A 21,345-nucleotide genomic window follows, 5' to 3' on the forward strand; every position below is an offset into this window, starting at 1 on the left:
GCCTGATCAATATGTGACGGAGATGTGTCACTCTGTGTGAGGGAAATGGTCACACCAGATATTGACAGGTTTTCTGATCCACACCCCGCACTTTTTTTAAAGGTATCTGTGAACAACAAATGCATATCTGTATTCCCAGTCATGCGAAATCAATAGATTAGGGCCTAATTAATTTATTTCAATTGACTGATTTCCTTATATGAATGAACAAATTACAATCTTTAGAATTGTTGCATGTTGCTTTTATATTTTTTTAATCCGTGTTGATAAGGAGTTTAATCCATAATGTTCGAACATTAAAGAGGAATGTGTGCGAATGTATTGTGGGGGCAAAGGCATAGGAGTGGGGGGCCCTGGTGTACACTGTTGGTTTGAGATTTAATCAACTAGGAGGGAACCTTATGACTTTCGAGGGCAGACCCTTGATAGATAGATAGAGATTATGACCAATAAAAGGGAAGTCGTATCTTTCAGTACCCAACCAGATCAAGGATGTGTCATTCGCCTCGCCCACTTGTAAGTAAATTGGACACGAGAATTTAGCTAGTTGAGCTGTTGTCAGTTTCAGACAAGATTTGGCAATATTTTGTCAACTGTGTAGCCTGATAGTTTACATAAAGTAAAGTTATAATAGCCAACGGTGGATGATCAGGTTGGGCATTTAATAGTTTTATTGTGAACTGAATGCAGGGCTAATATTTTAGATGTATTTATTTTAGTTCGAGAGAAAAGTTGGAGGAAATCATGGTCATCACAAAAGAAGGCTGGCTGCTAGCAAGAAGCTAACCATGTTGGATACTTATCATAAATATTGAAATACTGGCTAATTTAAACTGAAGAAGAGGTAGCTAAAACTACTGATTGTGATCTTTGATACGGTTGCCTGTTGAAGTCGAAGTGTTTTCGGCCCCTTCATTTTGCACGCGGGGGGCGGGGGGATGTCGTGCAGAAGTGAAGCGGCTCGGGGGGGCACCCCTTGTTTACAACCACTTCGAGCCACTGTCCCATTCCAGCTTCACAACAAAGCACAACCGCGCTGCAAAGATTCCAAGACTGGTAAATAAAAATTCTAATTTTGGTGCGAAATAATGTCACTTGCCAAATATTACACTATGGTGGGAATGTCGCTAGAGTTTGCATTTGTATTGCTGTCTATCACTAGTCTAACGGGTATGTGGGCTATCTGTAATGATTAACTGTTATAGTGCTTCTACACCTGCATTGCTTGCTGTTTGGGGTTTTAGGCTGGGTTTCTGTTCAGCACTTTGAGATATCAGCTGATGTACGAAGGGCTATATAAATAAATGTGATTTGAAATTTGATTTATAGTATCTTACTGCTTAGCTACATGGGTCTATTTTACGTGCAGTAGCCTCTGGCCTCAATTTTTCTAAACAGACGACCGATTTACAGTGAATATAGCCTAATTTCCACCATGCATCAACCATCCCCCACCCTGCTCATGCTTGTGTTTTGCTGTGGGTCTCTGTAGGACCCTATAAAATCAAGTGTTATAAAAACAGAAATGTGCTACTTAATTTGAAAATGTCATGTTTTTTCCAATTCATTATTACATCACATAACTGGAACATCATAAATAGTTCTGTCAGTTACATCCATGCTTTTTTTTTTTATTACATCACAAATGATTGGAATGGCATCATAAAGAGTTCTCAGTAAAGGCACCTTTGTGAGAATGCTATACATTGACTACAGCTCAGCGTTCAATATCGTAGTGCCCTCAAAGCTCATCAATAAGCTAAGTACCCTGGGACTAAACACCTCCTTTTGCAACTGGATCCTGGACTCCCTGACGGGCCACCACTAGGTGGTAAGGGTAGGTAACAACACATCCACCACGCTGATCCTGAGCACAGGGTCCCCTCAGGGGTGTGTGCTCAGTCCACTCCTGTACTCCCTGTTCACTCATGACTGCATGACCAGGCACGACTCCAACACCACCATTCAATTTGCCGATGACACAACAATGGTAGGCCTGATCACTGACAATGACGAGACAGCCTATAGGGAGGACGGTCAGAGACCTGGCTGTGTGATGCCAGGACAACAACCTCTCAACGTGGTCAAGACAAAGGAGATGATTGTGGACTACAGGAAAAAGAGGACCGAGCACGCCCCCCGTTCTCATCAACGGGGCTGCAGTGGAGCATGTTGAGTGCTTCAAGGTCCTTGCTGTCCACATCACTAACAAACTAACATGGTCCATGCACACCAAGACCGTTGTGAAGAGGGCACAGCAAGATCTATTCCACCTCAGGAGACATGGGTCCTCAGATCCTCAAAAGGTTCTACAGCTGCACCATCGAGAGCATCCTGGTTGCATCACTGCCTGGTATTGCAACTGCTCGGCCTCCGACCGCAAGGCACTAGTAGTAGTGCGACCGGCTCAGTACATCACCGGGGCCAAGCTTCCTGCCATCCAGGACCTCCATACCAGGCGGTGTCAGAGGAAGACTCTGTTGTTATCATCTATGCAAAGTCACTTTATTAACTCTACCTACATGTCCATATGACCTCGACTAACCGGCACACCCGGAAATTGACTCTGTACCACTACCCCCCTGTATATAGTCTCTCTATTGTTATTTTACTGCTGCTCTTTAATTACTTGTTACTTTTATTTATTATTCATATTTTTTTTTAAATGCATTGTTGATTATGGACTTGTAAGTAAGCATTTCACTGTGAGGTCTACACCTGATGTATTCAGCTCATGTGACTAATAAGATTTGATTAACCACGCTTCCATCCAGAGTATTAATGCGACTAAAGTGGTACCATATAAAAAATAAGTCACTACAAGTAGTTTTGTTACAATTTTATAAATGCTGACAGTTTATTTGTTTGTTTGAAATGGTTGGATCTTTTTGTGTCAGTAAAATGTATTCTGTGAGAATTACTAGTTGAAATGCCTTTATTAGCAAATATTGATATAACTGCAGTGGAGGCTGGTGGGAGGTGCTATAGGAGGAGGGGCTCATTGCAAAGACTGGAATGGTATAAATGGAACAGTATCGAACACATCAAATATAAGGAAACCACATGTATGACTCCATTAATTCCGTTACAGCCTTTACAATGAGCCCAACCTCCTATAGCTCCTCCCACCAGCCTCCACTGAATAACCATCATATTGAAGTGAACTTGGAGTCGAGATGATATGGTGTGTGTGGTCCTCCCATTATTACTGCGGGAAACCATGCAGTTTATTAGGCTACAGATGAAATAAGTTCTGAACTTCACAGGGTGATGAAAGTGCATGGTGATCTTGATGCTCCATTCCAATAGATAGAGGGTATTGTTCTGGTGACATGATTGATGCTTGACTGCCGTTTTGACAAACACAAATATTCTCGCTCTTATCTATTTGAATCTCATCGTGTAGACCACCCTACCCACACTGTGTCTTTGAGCTGTTTGGTAGAGCCAGAGTAAGCACATTTTCTATTTAACGCGTCAGTTTTGGTGACAACTATCAAACATCACATAGCTTTAGTATACGCTACATATCGTGATTATTTTAATCAGTAAAATGGCCTTGATAAATGGTCAGTGTTAATATTTTTATTGCCCCAGCTCTAATTGATCCTGAACTCTCTGAAGGTGTTTTAAGAGTGTAATTTAATTCCACTACCTACCTCTGTACCCTCTCATGTGCCAATGTCAATAGAGGTTTTAAGGGACCTTTGTTTTGGGCCCTGTGGCCTGTAATTCCAGTGTGTTTCAACAGTACACTGTAATGATGCACCAGTAACTCGAGTGCTTGTTCTGTGGTGTTTATTTATACATCCTGTCTGCCCTGGGAAGTGGGGTGGAGGGAAGTGGTATGAGTTGGGGAATAGGTTTCAGGAGTAGAATCGTTGCCAGTCTTGTGCAACATGTCTTTGGAGGGCTTTGCTGTAGGCTCAGTGGCTTGGCTCACACATGCCAGAGATGACTTACAAAGAGCTGCCAATACACACCTACTTGTACTACGAGCTCACCGAGCCCTACGAGGGGAGGTGTGGGCCGGGGGAGGCCATTTTATGAACTCCTGCTGGTGCTAAAGTAGTTTTGAGCCTCCTTTATGATGTGACTATTTGTTCCAACTACGTTGCACCGGTAGACTGAGCATTGAGTTTGTCAGACCAATATGCTGTCAAACTGGGGCACCGTCACACAAAACAGCCCTCCATACAAGATTAGCATCTGTCTTCTGTTACAAATATTGACCTCATCTCACACACACAGTATAAAGCAGAAACATTTCATATCAGTAAATGTGATGTCTTTTGGCTGTTTCCTTCAGGCGACAGGAGCAAGTCTCGCCCCCCAAAGCCGACCATTCGTCGCACCCTGTCCCTGGATACAATTGTTGGACCATATCTGCAGGGCCGGTGGCCCAAGGAGGCAGAGAGCCAAGGAGTCACCTGTGTCAATGACAAGGCCACACAGGTAAACTCACCGGACTCAGTCACAGCCCAAATGTGAATTTAACATTAACAGCCATTAACTCCTATAGATCTGAAACCGAGAGGAATATACTATTGTCAAGCCTGTATTGATATTGCTAAAAAGCCATTTTTGTAGGGCCTCCTACAAATCACCCTACAAATGGCTTTTGTGGTCTAGGGCACTGCATCGCAGTGCTAGCTGTGCCACTAGAGACTCTGGGTTCTCGCCCGGGCTCTGTCGCAGCCGGCCGCGACCGGGAGGTCCGTGGGGAGATGCACAATTAGCGACTCTTGTGGCGGGCCGGGCGCAGTGCACGCTAACCAGGTTGCCAGGTGCACGGTGTTTCCTCCGACACATTGGTGCGGCTGGCTTCCGGGTTGGATGCGCGTTGTGTTAAGTAGCAGTGCGGCTTGGTTGGGTTGTGTTTCGGACGACGCATGGCTTTCGACCTTCGTCTCTCCCGAGCCCGTACGGGAGTTGTAGCGATGAGACAAGATAGTAACTACTAACAATTGGATACCGGGAGAAAAGGGGGTAAAAAACAAAACAAAACCATTTGTATCTCCCCATTCAATTTGTCACCGTTGTTGCTTATAATGGCCAGACTTCTAATCTATGAAAATGTGTGTTATGAACACTGTTCTCCTATTCTGTAATATAAAGACCAAGTGAGGCTATCTGAGGCTGGTGCTGCAGGTGTCTAGCAGTTCCATTATGAAGCTGAGGAGCAGTGGAAGGCAGCCAACTGGATATAGTTGTTTTGTTCTCTTCATCCTCTACTGTCTCTTCAACCTCACCCCCCATCTGGTGCACAAAGCCTGGGCTAACCTAACCACACTCCACCACGGTGCCCTCAATCTTGACACAGTTTATACTGAACAAACCCCCTGCCCTCTATTGTACAGAACAGACCCCTCTCGACCTCATTATACAGCCCCCCGCTTTATTTAAGATGATATAACTGTCTCCTATTGTCTGCCATTATCTCCTTTCTTCAGTAATGAAACTGTCACATTTTCCCATACAACCAGCTTCTTGTGGATTTGGGGAGTTCCTCTGCCACAAACACACAAACTAAAGAGATACCCAATCTAAACGATTTGTAGTAACAGGTTCAAAACCCCTTTTGTAATATTTAAAAGTAAATCTACATCAAATAAAACACGAGGCTGAACTGGCATTCAAAGCGTAAGACACGCAGAACATTCCATCACCTTTTGACTGGATCTTTTTATAGCCCTGTGTCCCGTGATCTCTCCGGTCATGTTTAGTGTAAAGGGGGGGAGCAGTAACACTACACTGACAGGGTTGGGTAACTGACTGTCCCTCCATGACACATTTAGCCACAATGTCTGACCACTGCTCCACCAGATTGGGCGGAAGATGGCGTCAAGGTTTTTTGTCATTTATAGGGTGGGACCGACTCTGTTACACTACTGTGCGTCATGACATCAGTGTGGAACTCTGAGATGACTGAGAGCTCTAGGAGACTAGACCCAGAGAGAAGACTGCATTTTGGGGAAACGTGACCTGGAGAGGAACCTGCATTTGGAGGAGAGGAGGCCCAGAGAAAATAGCTAAGTTAGGGGAGGCAGAACAGGAAAAAACAAATTGATGTTGAGGTGAAATTGGCCATCAACAAGAGGATCCTGTCCAGGCTGTGTGTGAAGCAGGAGTGTGGAGACGAGGGAGGGCAACTCAGCAGATAGATCACCACACACCCACATCCTCCCGTCTGCCAGCAACGCTCACCCCAGGGCTCGTGGGCATTAGAGGAGTGGGGCCCATGTCGGTAGGAACTCTCCACTGTCCTCTCTCTTCTTCCTCCTCTTGCATGTGAAGACATGGAGCTCAGTTGTGATGAATGAAGGAGGGACAGCACAGGATGTCACCATGTTGATTACCCAAACTCTGTGGCGGCCTCCTATTCTGTGTGAATGCAGCTGTCGGTCTACATGTTTTGTGTACTAATGTTAAACTGTGTCTGTGCTGCTGTAGCTGACGTGTGTCACTTGTGTATTTGCATTGCTGTGGTTTTTGTTTTACTCATTTATAGGGGGTGTTGTCAGCAACAGTAGTTTACTCTTCGTCTGCCTCTGCACAGCTGTGTAGCTGGCAGGTGTGCCTGACAGCTGTAGGGCACCACTTCTGTACTCTAGTCAAATCATGTAGCTCGGGTGATGTTTCACTTCCATAGGTGTCAATTGTACAGCGAGAGAAGAGCAAAATGGGTTCACTGCTCTGTAATGTTCTACTGAAAGGTCAATCTTAGAACTCGTAGATAAAGTTACCAGTTGTGTCGTTAAATGATCGACAAGAACATAATGCTGTCTGACTCCAATCCGATCTGCAAAGTTCCCACAGCAAAAAACTATTTTCAAGTCAGTTTAGTTTTTCAGAAAGTGTGTGTTGTGTGCAGAGTTCTATAAGCAACGTGGCTGGTTACTAGAACAACCCTGCTCCTTCCATAGACTCCCAGCTCCTGGGCAGAGGAGACTCGGGGAAGAAGAAGTGTTGGCGGACACAAACGCTCAGCATCATGGGGCAGCGCTGAACACTTGAGGGATGTGAGTACTTTCTTTGAATGTAAATGTTTACTAAAAAAGGTCCTTAAACCAGGAGCTTGTCAATCAAACATCATTCTCACAATACACCAGTAAATCTCAGAGATGGGACTATTTTTACTCTCCTGTTGTCTGCAGAGACTCGGCCAGTCACACCCCTCCCTCCCTGTTGAATTAGTTCTCCCCTTATTCTTTCCTCTGAAAGACGAGTGTCTCTTCTAAGTCCTTTTCCCTCTATGACTTGGCCTCAGGTGGTTAAGCTCAAGCACCAGCTGCAGAAGCGCTCCCGACACGCCCCTCCCTCTGGGGGATATGAGCGTCCCCACCACCCCCTACCTGGAGGCCATGTGCCAGGCGCTACACAGGTACGTCCTATACAGCCCTCCCCATAATACTGTGGATTTGATCTGTACTCTGAGCCCGTCCTTATTTATACTGCAACTTGTTTACTTAAATTTAAAATGTTATTTTTGATTTTGAATGTCCCCTGGATGACTGTAACGTAAGATCATGTATGCAGACAGTGAGACCCTGGAGGTGTTCAGAGTGTTCACTGACACAGAACACTGATGGTTGGCCTCCTGAGTTTCTCAGGCAGAGTAGAGAGACGTTAGCAACAGGGCCTGAAAAACAGCACTGCTTTTCTTAGGAGCTGGTGTCATCAAGCTGCCTGGTTGCACCATTGCCACGCTATGACAGGAATGCACATTGACAGGAATACACTCATATGCGTAGCTACATGGCCTCTGGTACATACCCTCACACTCAAGCCCCTTTGTGTGGAACAGATCAAATCAGACCATACACACTCCTGTGCTCCATTTTAATGTGACCTTGGTGACCCCCCACCCCCCCACCCAGACGGTGCCCCTGAGCAGGTTGGCCCCTCGGCTGCGGCGCAGTGTGGAAGGTCTGAACCTGGAGCTGGAGGGGGTCTTTGTGTCAGAGACACCTGAGGACCAGCACAAGGTGAGCATGTTTAAATACAGCCTATCTGCTTGGGTACAGGCTGGCTTAGATCCATGATCTCAACCCTCTATGGATCCACTGGATCCCTCTATTGACAGCCAATTAGCTCTTATTTCTCTCCAATGGCCAGTGTCCCATAGCCTCACCGTACCCTCTCCATGTTCCCCTGTTAGATCCTGGATGTCCCAGATGGCCACAGAGCCCCAGTTCCTGCCCAGAGGTGCAGCAGTGGTACCCAGAGTGAACCCTCCCCCGCCTCGTTCGACCCTGCTTTGCTCTCTCCATCTGAGTCTCCCTGTTCCCTGAACCCAGCTCTACTCTCCCCATCTCAGTCTCCCTGCCCAATGGGAGAGCCAGGTGAGTAAATGGATGGTTTGTTAGACTTGAATGATATAAATATTGTAGTGGACCTTTTTTAAATAATGTTTTTCCTGCTCTGTGCAGACCCTGTGGACTGTGAGACAGTGTGCCCCTCTCCAGTTGTTCTGGACCCCTCCCTGTTGCATCCCTCCTCCCCTCGTCCCAACAAGACCTACTCCTTCCAGAGGGAGCCCCCTGAAGGCTGTGAGCGAGTACGCGTAGTGTGTGAAGAGGCTATGTGAGTATTGAAACACACCGACTTTGTGTAATTAGAAATGATTTGGGCTAATCATCTCTTTCTGTCCCTCAACCCCAGGTCTCCCTGTCAGAGAGAGCCTCTCCTCCAGGTATCATGCCCTGACCCCAACAAGGTGAATTTCACTCCCCATGGAGGCTCTGCCTTCTGCCCTGTCAGTCTGCTCAAGCCCTTGCTGCCCTCCATGGACCTCCTGTTCCGCGGACTGTCAGTCTCGCCTGTCACAGGCTGCTCAGGTCAAGGCTCTGCCCCCTACCAGACAGTTGGGCATTCGGTTGGGGGCTACATGAGTGGACCCCTCCAGGACACAACCACCATGTGACTGTGGAGATGGGGTTGTTTTCAGACTAATGAGGATGGATTTATCCTAATAGGAGATTACATCAAGATGGCTGCCACCACCTTGTCAGGGACTGTTATGACAAGCCTCCAGATCTATTCAACTAAGATCAACAAAAAAAGAGACCTCTACAGTGGGTTCTTTGTGGGATCAGGTTCAAATCTGTCATTGGTGTTCTATCCTGATTCTCAGAGGGACTTGCTGCTCTGGGTACATTGATAGTCACTTGCCCCCTTGGTTAGGGGGAGTAAATAAATTGTACAAATGTTTGTGACATATTTTCATTCTACACAACTTGGCCTTGCTCTGATACCCTTAGATTTGTTATAGCTAGAGCTTGGAGTCAGAGATGTACTAATTAGTGATGCCTGGGTTTACTCATAACCCGCAGAATCCCCCGCGGTTATATCTGCGGGGTGGATGGGTTTTGTCATTAAATATTGTGTGGTGGGTGGCAGGCTGCTTGAATAAAGAGAAATAATACCTTTAAAAAATCCATAAATGTGTAATTATTGTGCAATTTATAAAGGCTGCATTGAGGTACATCTTTAATTATTTTCGGCTATCTGGTATTAGTGCATAAACCTATTCTGCAGGGTTTAACTGTAGGCACGCCAAATAGCCCACACAGCCAATCGCCAAGTAATAATTTTGGGAACAGGCAGAAAAAGTTATCAATCCACGGAGGCAAAAAGGACATCGTTCAGGTTTTAATTCAATAAGACAAGTTCCGACGGAGAGTTGAAAGCAAAGAGAAGGGAGGGCCAGAAAAGTCATGTTTGGAAACGATTTGGTGAAGTGGTAAAAGAGGATGATAGCAGTGTTGTGTGTGATTGTGAGGCGCTATACACACTTGACAGTTACAAGACGGAACTTCAAATAGGCCTATGGCATGTCAAGGGAATTGTGAAATCTGGGCACTGATTTGTAGGTCTATAACCTCTCACATAGCCTTAATAATAACTCCTGCAGAATTAAGCATTCCTTGCAATAAAATCAAATTAAATTTCGGGTTAAATTTGGAACAGGAGTGGAGAAATATGATTTATTCTTAAGAGAATGTCATGCTCAAATACCATCTGTAGAGGTGCTGTCTTCATCATAAAAGCTGATAGTATTTCAACCACATAAAAAAATGCTTCAAAACCGAACTGAAATCTTATCAGAAACACGTTGGGTTGTTTTCACAGCTTTACCTCATACAGCCGGTCAAACTGATGTCATTTGGGCAGAACATCTTTCCCTTCATATTTTTGTTATTGTGTTTTCTCCCCGGTCCCTAAAAGATCTTTGCTCTGCGAAAGGTGACCGAGAACTTTACCAATATAGATATTATGTATGATCTCAACAGTGTAAAGAATGCATTGATCGGTGGGATCTAGAGCCATGCGTTTTGATTTAAAATGCATTGATCGGTATGATCTAGAGCCATGCATTTGGATTTAAAATGCATTGATAGGTATGATCTAGAGCCATGCGTTTTGATTTGAAATGTATTGATCCGTATGATCTCGAGCCATGCATTTTGATTTAAAAGGCATTGATAGGTATGCTCTAGAGCCATGTGTTTTGATTTAAAATGCATTGATCGGTATGATCTAGAGCCATGCGTTTTGATTTTAAATGCATTAATCGGTGGGATCTCGAGCCATGCGTTTTGATTTAAAATGCATTAATCGGTGGGATCAAGAGCCATGCGTTTTGATTTTAAATGCCTTTTTGATTGCGGCCCTGTTTCTACCCTTCAAATGTATTGATGTATGCAAATACACCCAGTGTATGTATGCAACTGAGGCACATATAATTATATTTGTTAATCACAAAATATATAAAAAATGCGTGACCTACACACAAGAAAATGTACATCATCCCACCGTTGGGGCAAGGTGTTCAAAGCGTTCCTAAGGAATACTGGCCCAAGTCGGCGCGAATGCTTCCCACAGGTGTCAAGTTTGCTGGATGTCCTTTGGGTGGTGGACTCTTTTTGATACACAGAGGAAACTTTTGGGTGTGAAAAAACCAAGCAGCGTTGCAGTTCTTGACCCAAACCGGTGCGTCTTGCACCTAACGTTACTACCATACCCCATATGTATGTGTGCACTCCAAAGAGTAAATATATTATTCATACCCTGATTATTAATCTCCCTTTACAATACGTATGTATTCTCATGAACATTTGAACTGAAAGTTGAAGAACAAGTTAATTGGGCCTCAGTCAGTTGTCAATAGTACATGTCTGAATTGTACTGACTCTGTCAGTATACTAGCTAGCTACATCTACCATTTCTAAGTGCTCAACTCGTCATGGAGATTTTGCTTAGTAGGCCTATGACACACTCATAATTATATTCATATAGTTTAACAATAATCTTTGCTACAAACATTTAGGATTATGTATATTGTTGCCATCACACAAACCTGTAAGAAAATACACATACAGTATGGATGCAACATCAAATGTGGCATTGGAAGGCAGCTTCATCAACACCATGCAGGAGATCATAACTGAACAAAACATTTGGTTTCCGGTTCATGGAATGTTTGTTCGCAATACCTAAGTGTTCATTAGACTTCCATATGTCTATTTAACATTCCCATAAGTTAGCAAGGGTCTGCAAAATTGTTAAAAGGTAAAAATATATATATAACAGTTGGACAATGAATGAAGATACTCCAAACATTTAGAATTTTTTAATCAAATCAGATATTGTTCAGACATTTTGGTGGGAAATCAGGTATTCAATTTATAAAAAAATGTCTACATTTTTTTCTTATGTATTTACATAAGTAAATGTTTGGAGGTATACAAAACATGACAGACTATCCAGGTGAAAGCCATGATCCACTTCAAATGTGTAGATGAAAGGGAGGAGACAGGTTAAAGAAGGATTTTTAAGTCTTGGGACATGGATTGCGTGTGTCTATTAAGAGGGGGAATGGACAAGACAAAAGATGGAATGGGGTATGTCCATTTGTGAGTCCCAATGTTTATCATGAATTTGGATATTGTCTTTCTATTCTCTTGTCCCATTGATGGGGGTGAATGTATTGTTTTTGTATCAGTTTGTTAAGTAATTGTTCATTATGATAGACATTTCCCATATTTAGGGCCTCGTAGAATGTTTTTACAGTTGGTTTGTGAGTATACCTAGTGAGTACTCACTTTGTGACTTGACCTATCCCTTGCTCAGGTTGAGGATGAGCAATGTTTATGGCAATATAGTGGCTGTTCCTATATCAGTTTGAAATGCATGTTGTGTCATGCATGAGCATGAACCTCTGCTCTCTTCTGATGTAAAGGCACAGTCTGAATAATTTCCACATAGTTGTCTTTTCCCCCAGCTTCGGATACGTTTTACCTTACTGTTTTGTGGTGTAAAATGACATTGTTTCACCAATATGTAGGTGTTCTTCCTTTACTTTCCTGTATAATTTCACGTTTTAAGCATTGAAGTTGTTTAAACATGTTTTTAGTTTGACAGTGGACACTAACACTAAATGGACATTAAACCAATAGTGAATGGGTTCAGTCATGATTATTGAACAATGGTAAAATGTGCTAAAATGTGGTGCATTACAATGTTGTTAAATTTGTCTTCACACGTGTCGCTGTGTCTCTGGAGTAGAAGCCCCGCCCATTCTCTCGTCCGTCTGTTTCAATGGCCGAATCTAGTGGTTTGTTGCCTTATTTGAACCAATAGAATCCATCCACATCCCAGTACGAAAAAAGACACGCGACAAGTTCGAGAAAGCCCCGCAAATGTTTTCAATAGTCGTCTGTGTAGAAGGCCATTTAAATAAACAATAATTCAAAGAGTATAGATCACATATATATTACAGCGGAATATGTTGATACATAAACAAAAATAAGAACATTTACGAGCTACCTTGTATGCTACATATAAGTTGATGCAAATGAGAAAACAAATCACATGGTTCATGCATAGTTATAAAATTGTAGCATCTGCGTTCTGCCAACAACTGTTTTATATGAATGGTATAGTAGCTACAAACTCAGGCATATCCGTTGAGGGCTCCTAATGAACCACAGGTCTTTGAGCCAGCTTGTTCTCTGACGTATCACAATGAAAACAACTACACTCCGGTATCCTTTCCACCGGGAAAATTGTCTGAATGGGATGCCTTTGACATAACCTGGATCGGGACAGGAGTAACGTTTGCTAGTACGAGAGACCTGCAATTAAGGTCATATATTCCGGAGTCAACACTATACTGCGACGGCTGGATTGACAACAATGATGGATTTTGCTCATTGCTAACAACCAACCCACCAATCTAACGTTGGCTAACTAACGTTAGCTAGCTAGCAAAGTCAGCTAGCTAACAGGGACATTTAGCTAAATATTTGAAGAGGAACCACGGACTGATCTGTAGTCACATTAGCAACACTGCCCAGTTAGGGTAACGTTATAGCGTCACCATTTCCGGCCTTGTGATATCTGAGATTGTGGAGCGGGACGTTGCTTTGAGGGGTACGGGGATCGGATCTGTATCGGTTTCCATACCCGGACAGCTAGAGGACAGCATGGCTGCAGGAAAGGGAGCGGGGAAGCCCTCGCTACTACAGAACGAGCGTATACGATTCATTGTCTGTTTCCTCGGAGTCTTCGTTTGTTATTTTTACTATGGCATATTACAAGAAACAATGTAAGTAGTTTCCTGGTCTGACATCCGAGCGACATCATTGATTTCAAAACATAGGCTCTTGATTGCACATTGCTTTTATTTGCTGTTTCTTTGTGCACATATGTTAGTTGGTGATGCTGTAGTGCAACAAGTTCATGGCATTATTAAATGTAGGCGAGCCAACTCTACAGAGCTGAAAATGTTCAAAAAACTATATCCCTGTGTAGATCTGTCTTGAATGGTATGTCACTCGAGGGTGAGGAATCTCATCTTGTTTCCCGTGATGATTTGTATCTGTAGTCAACCAGAGCAGACTACTAGTACCTCACACTGCCCTCTCATTCTCTTTTTATAGCCTATAGATACTCCACAGTTTAATTAACAAATAAGTCCCTTGCTGAATATCAAGGCCTGTGTGTTGTTGTGTGTCACACCTGTTTTATATGTGTAATAAGAAGTGGATTAACTCTTGATTAACATGAGTGGTTGCACTGATAAATTGTCATAATGCTGTTTGTCTGATTTACCCAGTACCCGAGGACAGTATGGTGAGGGGGAGAAGAAGGAAAAGTTTGTTTATGCCACAACGCTGGTATTCATCCAATGCATCATCAATGCTGGGTTTGCCAAGATCTGTGAGTAAACCACACATAGTCATCAATCGTGGCCTTTCACCTTCTGTCCAACACAGTTATCTCCAACATATCTTGGCCCCTGTGGGTGTTTCAATGGTCTGTTGGTATTGAATCTCCATGTATTATAGATGTCTCTTCTCTACCTGCTCCCCATTAGTGATTCAGTTTTTTGAGGGTTCCAGACCAGACCACACCAAGAGCTGGCTCTATGGAGTGTGTTCCCTGTCTTATCTTGGAGCCATGGTATCCAGCAACTCTGCCCTACAGTATGTCAACTACCCCACACAGGTCAGTCTTATCCCTCAGCCCATACAGTATCTCGCTGTCATCATCATAATTTGTTGTGATATTTTATTATTTTAAAATCTAAACAACCTCTCTATTGTTGTCACAGGTGTTGGGGAAGTCTTGTAAGCCCATCCCAGGTAGGTGTAATAATTATATTATTGCTCATCCTGACCCCACTCTCAACACCTGAATATGTAATTAACAAGTCATATGCAGCCTTTGGCTTGGTGACCAGTGCAGGTTTGAGGGGTTAGTTTGCCTTATTTTATTGCATGGCCTCTTACTGCAGCAGTGTGTCATGTTTCAGTGTCAGCCAGAGTCCCTTATCTGCATTTCCAGTGCCATTTTTAAAGCTGCAATATGTAACGTTTTGGGTGACCGAACCAAATTCACATTGAAATATGAGTTATAGATTTGTCATTCTCATTGCAAGCCAGTCTAAGAAGCGGTGTATCTGTTCTATGTGCACTATTTCTATCCTTCCATATCTTAAATTTTGTTTTTGCATCTTTTACTTTCGGTTTTGTATGGTACAATGATTATTTACACTATACATGGCTTGTTTTGTCACGTACACTGAAGTTTGACAAACTATTAGAATTCTAGCAACCAGGATATATCTGTGTGATTTCTGCATATTGCACCTTTTTTAAACTACACATCCCATCAGCCCTTCCAAACTCAGTGTCCCTGTTTAATGAACATACATTCTATTTGCATGCACCTGCTGTGAGTCTCTGACTCCCCATGTAGACTACCCTATGACTGCAAGTCTCATGCTAACAATAAGTACATGAGCCTAGTCTTCTGTCCCACCCAGTATGTTGCAAAATGTAAACACTGTCTAAGGTTTGTGTGTTCTATAGTAATACACTGACCAGTCTTATCCCTTGAGCACGTGCAGCCCATTAATCTACATAGCCATGGTTTTTACCCCCTGGCTGACTTATCTTTCTATGTGCACATCAACCCAATAGACCAGTGATGGCTGCTGCTGATAACCGCCCCTCACATCCCTTTGCCTTTGGTTCCACAGTGATGATTCTGGGTGTATTTGTACTGAGGAAGAAATACCCACTGGCCAAGTACCTGTGTGTGCTGTTGATCGTCAGCGGGGTGGCCCTGTTCCTCTATAAACCCAACAAGAGTGTCACTTCCACAGAATCTGCTTTCGGCTTCGGGGAGATCCTGTTGGTGAGTGTTACTGTCCTCATCTGCCTGGGGTATTATCTCTGTGACCTCGTCTGTGTTTCTCTCTGCCTATATGTGTATTTGCTGTCTGTGCCTCTGTGGGTTTGTAAATGTGACCTTCTCTCTCTCCCTGTATCCTAGCTGCTATCTCTGACCATGGACGGTTTGACTGGTGTGGCCCAGGACCACATGAGGAATCTCTTCCAGACCAGTGCCAACCACATGATGCTCAACATCAACATGTGGTCCACCCTGGTGCTGGGACTAGGTGAGACACCTGTTGTCCCTCACTAGTGTGAAAATATACAATTTGTCTGATCTTTCTTCTGTATCTCTATCTCTGCCAACTCCCCATCTATACTAAATACACCATTATTTATTCAATAAAATATCTTCATCTCAGATCCTCCTTCTCAGTCTAAGTGTCCCAATCTCATGCTTTTCTACAGCCTTACTTTTTATCAAAAACCTTTTTTTCCGGTTTTGGCCAAAGCAGTCCCCACTTCCCCAGTTCTATTCAACCCAATCAAACTGCTGTTACTGCCCTGTACCAGTAGGGGGAGCCCTTAATCCACTGTTGATTTTGAGGCATTTTCACCATAAAGTCATGGAACCAAATCTCAGCATGGGTTTGATTCCAAAACAATTAAAATCCTATAACTTGAGATAAAAAAAATAAGAATCAAACAGCCTAGTTAAATAAAGGTTACATAAAAAATTAAAAAAATGGTTACTTGCAGAAAAAAAATAAATCAATTTATGCTGAATTGTGTCACTTTCAGTAAATTATCCCATGTGTTTTTCTTTCAGGGGTGTTGTGGACAGGTGAGGTATGGGACTTCCTGAGCTTCACAGACCGTCACCCCAGCATCTTCTGGAACATCCTTTTATTTGGAATAACTAGTGCTTTAGGCCAGGTGGGTCTCACATGGGTGTGACTGTGTGTGTGTTAAAAGGAAAACATTTCCATGGCTGCAAATCACATTCTACATTTTAATTGGTTCACATGCGTGTGATTCTTATGGATAAGTGGCAGTATCTGGTTTACAGTGGTCTTTCTCTATTTTGCTCTCATTCTCATTGCAGTGGGTCTTTTATAGTAACAGTCATTCACTCCTCTCCCTTTCTTAGACCTTCATCTTCATGACTGTGGTGTACTTCGGCCCTCTCACCTGCTCCATCGTCACTACCACACGGAAGTTCTTTACCATCCTGGGCTCTGTCCTTCTGTTCGGCAACGTCCTCAACACCATGCAGTGGGTCGGCACTGTCCTGGTGTTCCTTGGTGAGTAACAACATTAACTTGTTAACTCTTAATATCTCTCTGATGTTGTGACTCTCTCTCTTTCTCTCTCTCTCTCGCTCTCTCGCTCGCTCGCTCGCTCGCCATCTCCCTCCACCATGTGCTCATGTGTCTATAGTAACTTTATGCTTCACCTCATAGTTGAAATGCTGAGCTGCTCTTCAGCTGCTTATGGAGATGTTCCATTAGAGACACCTCTACTGTCTTAATTGTATCATGTGCTTTTTCATTTAAGGTCTCGGGTTTGATGCCAAATTTGGCAAGACACCAAAGAAGACCACACACTAAGGAACCTGGAATATGTGTCATGGCAAAACTGACAAACTGAAAGTCCAGTGGACAGAAATCCATCTCTCTCTGATTTTCTTACCACATCCTGCCTAGGCAGTACACCTACATATACTTAGTCATTGTTAGTTTCCATATTATAATTGTATTTTTTTTAACATAATCACGAAAGAAGCCCCTATGTTTTCAAACGTCCCCATTCTCCTGAACCTACTAAGACAGACAAGCATCATCTACTTAGACCGCAAGACCACATCCACACGAAGAGTAAATGGGGCAGAATGAGATGGGTGGGCCGAGGAAAGATGACAACATGCACGTCAAATCCCTTGTGGTTGTTGAGGCTGCTTCTCCCTTTGGACTACATCTGAACCACCACAGGCCTATGAATCTCAGCTCCAAGATTTACCTCATGAACTCATCACCAAGGAATGCCTGGTTTTCACTGGGATTTGTAACCGTAGTAAAGATATTGGTTACAGAAAAACAGCCTAATAAACGAGTCGATTGTCTTGTTAGTTAGTAGAAGTTTTCCAAGTAAAACTCTATTATCAGATCTCAAGTTGTTGAGACCTGCACAATATTCTGAATGTTGACATGCTGTAGATGAGGAGTTTTAACACTTCCATGTAGTTGACTCAGGATGTTAGTCTTCATTTCCATTATCTTGGCAGACAACTAGCCTCTCTGTATTATGGAAATAATAAACTTACTGTAAATGAACCAAATTGTTTATGATACTCATGGCCAATCCGACAGCTAAATCGTGTTGCTTTTAAAAAATAAAAGTAGGATATGCCATGAATACATAGTTAAAGGAAAACTATAATATGGTATCAGCATAGTTATGTTTAAGAAATTGCTGTTATTGAAAGTTTTGGCCAAACTGGATGAAAATCTGCCAACGTACAATTATATTCCAGAGAATTAAAACCAGATGAAATTAAACAGAAGGAGACATGATATGGCTTGAATCTGTGTTTTGAGATGACAATTAAACATGTTTTCCATGGTTCTAGGATTGGAACACCAGGCTGACAATGACCTTGTTCTTTCTCAAAATTATAGATGTATCATGTAAGCATGTCATGGGAGTGCATTTGTTTTACTTAATACTGAAAGACTTTTGGAAGGTTTGTTCATTGTAGTCTATCAAATTATGTCTACTTCACTGGTTGGAACTTTCCCACACAGCATCATAGACAGGCTGTGCAGAAACTCTTATGAGATGTTAATGACCAATTTTCAGTGAAAATACAATTCAGAGGAAACTAACGTTGGTAGATGTTGGCGAGGCAATCTGATTAACAGGGTGAGCTGCAGGACACTGGGTGAGCTGCAGGACACTGGCAGAGCACACAGAAAACTAAATTGTCCAGCTCACTGTTTGGGCAAGCTATCCCGAGGTCCTGCTGATAGAGACAATGAATTACAACACATGTAGTGTGAGGATGCTGTTCTCTGATGTAGCATCACCCTTATAATATACAAGAATGCTGTCAAATAGCAGTAGTTGAACAGTACGATACTGTTTTACAGCCTCCTTCGTTCAACACCAGAGGACCTGATGGTGCAGTGGTTTGGACGCAGGTTTGAGTCCCGGTCGGGTACCCAACAAAATTGATGTGTTATCAGAAGTGGGATGATGTGCGCTTCTTAGGGGATAGTGTTGCATCCCACCTAGTTAAGAGCTTCCGACAGCTAGGCATCGTGGCTCAGGTATTGGATGAACAGATGAAGGATTAGTTTGAGTCAAGCTTGGTCTACCCCTGAAGACGCTGGAGTATCATTACTGAAAGTACTGTAGGTGTGTGAGACAGAGAGTCAAGTGAAAGTAATCTTCCATCCCTCTACAAATATTCTCCCATGAATGTATGACTGGTGGGATTCATATTCAAACCTACTGAGGCCTTGTTCAAATACTTTGAAAAAGCATCCTTCCTTATTCCCTTCCTTGAAGTAGGCTAATCAGTGATTGAATATAATCAGATATAATTGGACTAGTAAAAGCTTTAGTAGGTTGAGGTACTTTATTTACTGTCAGATGACAAACATATTATGTGGTGGGATGAACTAAACCATCTCTGCCTACTGGTTTAAAATTAAGACTGCAGTGTAAAATGTATTTTGTTGAGAAGGAGAGGAATGGAGACTTTGAACAGGGGAGAAGGAAAGTCAATCCCTTGAGAGGGTAAAAACTAGATGGATGTTGGGAGAAGTGCAATATTATCACATGGGGATGTATTTTTGGAATACGGTGGAAGAATGGAGGGAAAGAGAGGGGTGGCGGTTGAAGAGAGTGAGTGTGGCAGAGGGTGAGATTGAATCTGTTGAAGATGGTGAAGAAAAGGGAGATGGGAGGTGGAAGAAGGCTGGTAGCAAGTGCAAACAGAGTGAGCCGTACACCGGATCCAGTTCTGGAGGCGAAATGGAAGTGCATGAGGGCGAATTACCAGAGGTGGCCCAGTTTATGGTACCGGGTTTGGTGAGGTTCTTGGAGCCTGAGCCTTGTACCGATGGTCAGGATAAATATGAGTCTGTTACAGTAGGAGTGACATTTTTGGAGAAAGTAGGCCCCTGCTTTTTGGCTGATCCATATGTGGTTTCAGGGTGGGTAATAACGGAGTTGGGAGTCGGTGTAGATAACCCAAAGTGGTCTTGTGATAATTATTTGTATTTCTGTCAGTCAGAGCGGAAGCTTTGCGCCACACGAATGGGGACAAGAGTGATTACTTCAAATCAAATCAAATCAAATGTATTTATATAGCCCTTCGTACATCAGCTGATATCTCAAAGTGCTGTACAGAAACCCAGCCTAAAACCCCAAACAGCAAGCATTGCAGGTGTAGAAGCACGGTGGCTAGGAAAAACTCCCTAGAAAGGCCAAAACCTAGGAAGAAACCTAGAGAGGAACCAGGCTATGTGGGGTGGCCAGTCCTCTTCTGGCTGTGCCGGGTGGAGATTATAACAGAACATGGCCAAGATGTTCAAATGTTCATAAATGACCAGCATGGTCGAATAATAACAAGGCAGAACAGTTGAAACTGGAGCAGCAGCATGGCCAGGTGGACTGGGGACAGCAAGGAGTCATCATGTCAGGTAGTCCTGGGGCATGGTCCTAGGGCTCAGGTCCTCCGAGAGAGAGAAAGAAAGAAGGAGAGAATTAGAGAACGCACACTTAGATTCACACAGGACACCGATGACCAGGGGTACAGATATAACAAACTGTGAATCAAACTACTGCAGCATAAATACTGGAGGCTGAGACAGGAGGGGACAGGAGACACTGTGGCCCCATCCGAGGACACCCCCGGACAGGGCCAAACAGGAAGGATATAACCCCACCCACTGCCAGAGCCCCACACCACTAGCTTCAACCACCAACTTACCATCCTGAGACAAGGCTGAGTATAGCCCACAAAGATCTCCGGCACAGCTCAGCCCAAGTGGGGGGCGGGGGGGGCGCCAACCCAGACAGGATGACCACAACAGTGAATCAACCCACTCAGGTGACGCACCCCCTGCAGGGACGGCATGAGAGAGCCCCAGTAAGCCATGACTTGTTTCTTTCTCAAGAACAGGGTGCCACTGAAAGGAGTGATTACTGGGGTGGCGGTAAATGTGAATGTGGACCAGCTGAAGGGGAAGCTACCCGGTGTTTGTGATGCTTGTCGTTTGGTGCGACGCAGACAGGGTGGCGTGAGTGGTGAAACAGAGAAGTCATTATCTGTTCTTTTGAGTTTTGATGTTGAGTCTTTGCCCGACAATGTGATGTTAGGATATTTCAGTAATCCCGTACAAGCTTTTGTGCTGAATCCATTTGGTTGTTACAGGTGTCAAGCTTATGGGCACGTGGCAGCAGTGTGTAGGAGGTAGGTTCCTAGGTGTGCAGAAGGGCATGAGACAAAGGAATGTGTAGTATTGGGGAAAGAAGCGCTATGTGTTAATTGTAGGGGTGCCCATGGATCAGAAGTGTCTGTTGCGAGAGAGGCAGGTTGAGGTTACCAGGATTAGAGAAGTGCAGAGGGTGTCGTATGCTGAGGCAGTGA

The 21,345-nt window shown here is 43.6% G+C and overlaps 2 protein-coding genes across 3 annotated transcripts; both read left to right on the forward strand.

Annotated features, from left to right (window-relative positions):
• Positions 1-513: 513 nt before the first annotated feature.
• LOC118374896 (protein FAM117A-like) lies at positions 514-9,452 on the forward strand. 2 transcript variants are annotated; one of them, XM_035761377.2, is made up of 8 exons: positions 514-1,056; positions 4,310-4,455; positions 6,927-7,022; positions 7,271-7,384; positions 7,881-7,988; positions 8,162-8,345; positions 8,433-8,586; positions 8,665-9,452. In XM_035761377.2, the coding sequence occupies exons 1-8, from the start codon at positions 939-941 to the stop codon at positions 8,924-8,926; spliced, it is 1,182 nt and encodes a 393-aa protein (XP_035617270.1). In that variant the 5' UTR covers positions 514-938; the 3' UTR covers positions 8,927-9,452. The 2 variants fall into 2 exon arrangements, with proteins under 2 accessions (XP_035617270.1, XP_035617271.1); XM_035761378.2 differs by lacking the exons at positions 514-1,056; positions 4,310-4,455 and adding an exon at positions 5,419-6,247.
• A 3,460-nt stretch (positions 9,453-12,912) lies between these two features.
• On the forward strand, positions 12,913-18,259 carry LOC118374897 (solute carrier family 35 member B1-like). Its single transcript, XM_035761379.2, has 9 exons — positions 12,913-13,612; positions 14,123-14,226; positions 14,384-14,514; positions 14,621-14,651; positions 15,551-15,708; positions 15,847-15,973; positions 16,516-16,622; positions 16,837-16,990; positions 17,244-18,259. Exons 1-9 carry the CDS (start codon positions 13,491-13,493, stop codon positions 17,294-17,296), a joined length of 987 nt encoding a protein of 328 aa, XP_035617272.1. The 5' UTR covers positions 12,913-13,490; the 3' UTR covers positions 17,297-18,259.
• The last annotated feature ends 3,086 nt before the right edge of the window (positions 18,260-21,345 follow it).

This window comes from Oncorhynchus keta, chromosome 32 (genome assembly GCF_023373465.1).
Source record: "Oncorhynchus keta strain PuntledgeMale-10-30-2019 chromosome 32, Oket_V2, whole genome shotgun sequence".
In the NCBI taxonomy this organism is placed as follows: Eukaryota; Metazoa; Chordata; class Actinopteri; order Salmoniformes; family Salmonidae; genus Oncorhynchus; species Oncorhynchus keta.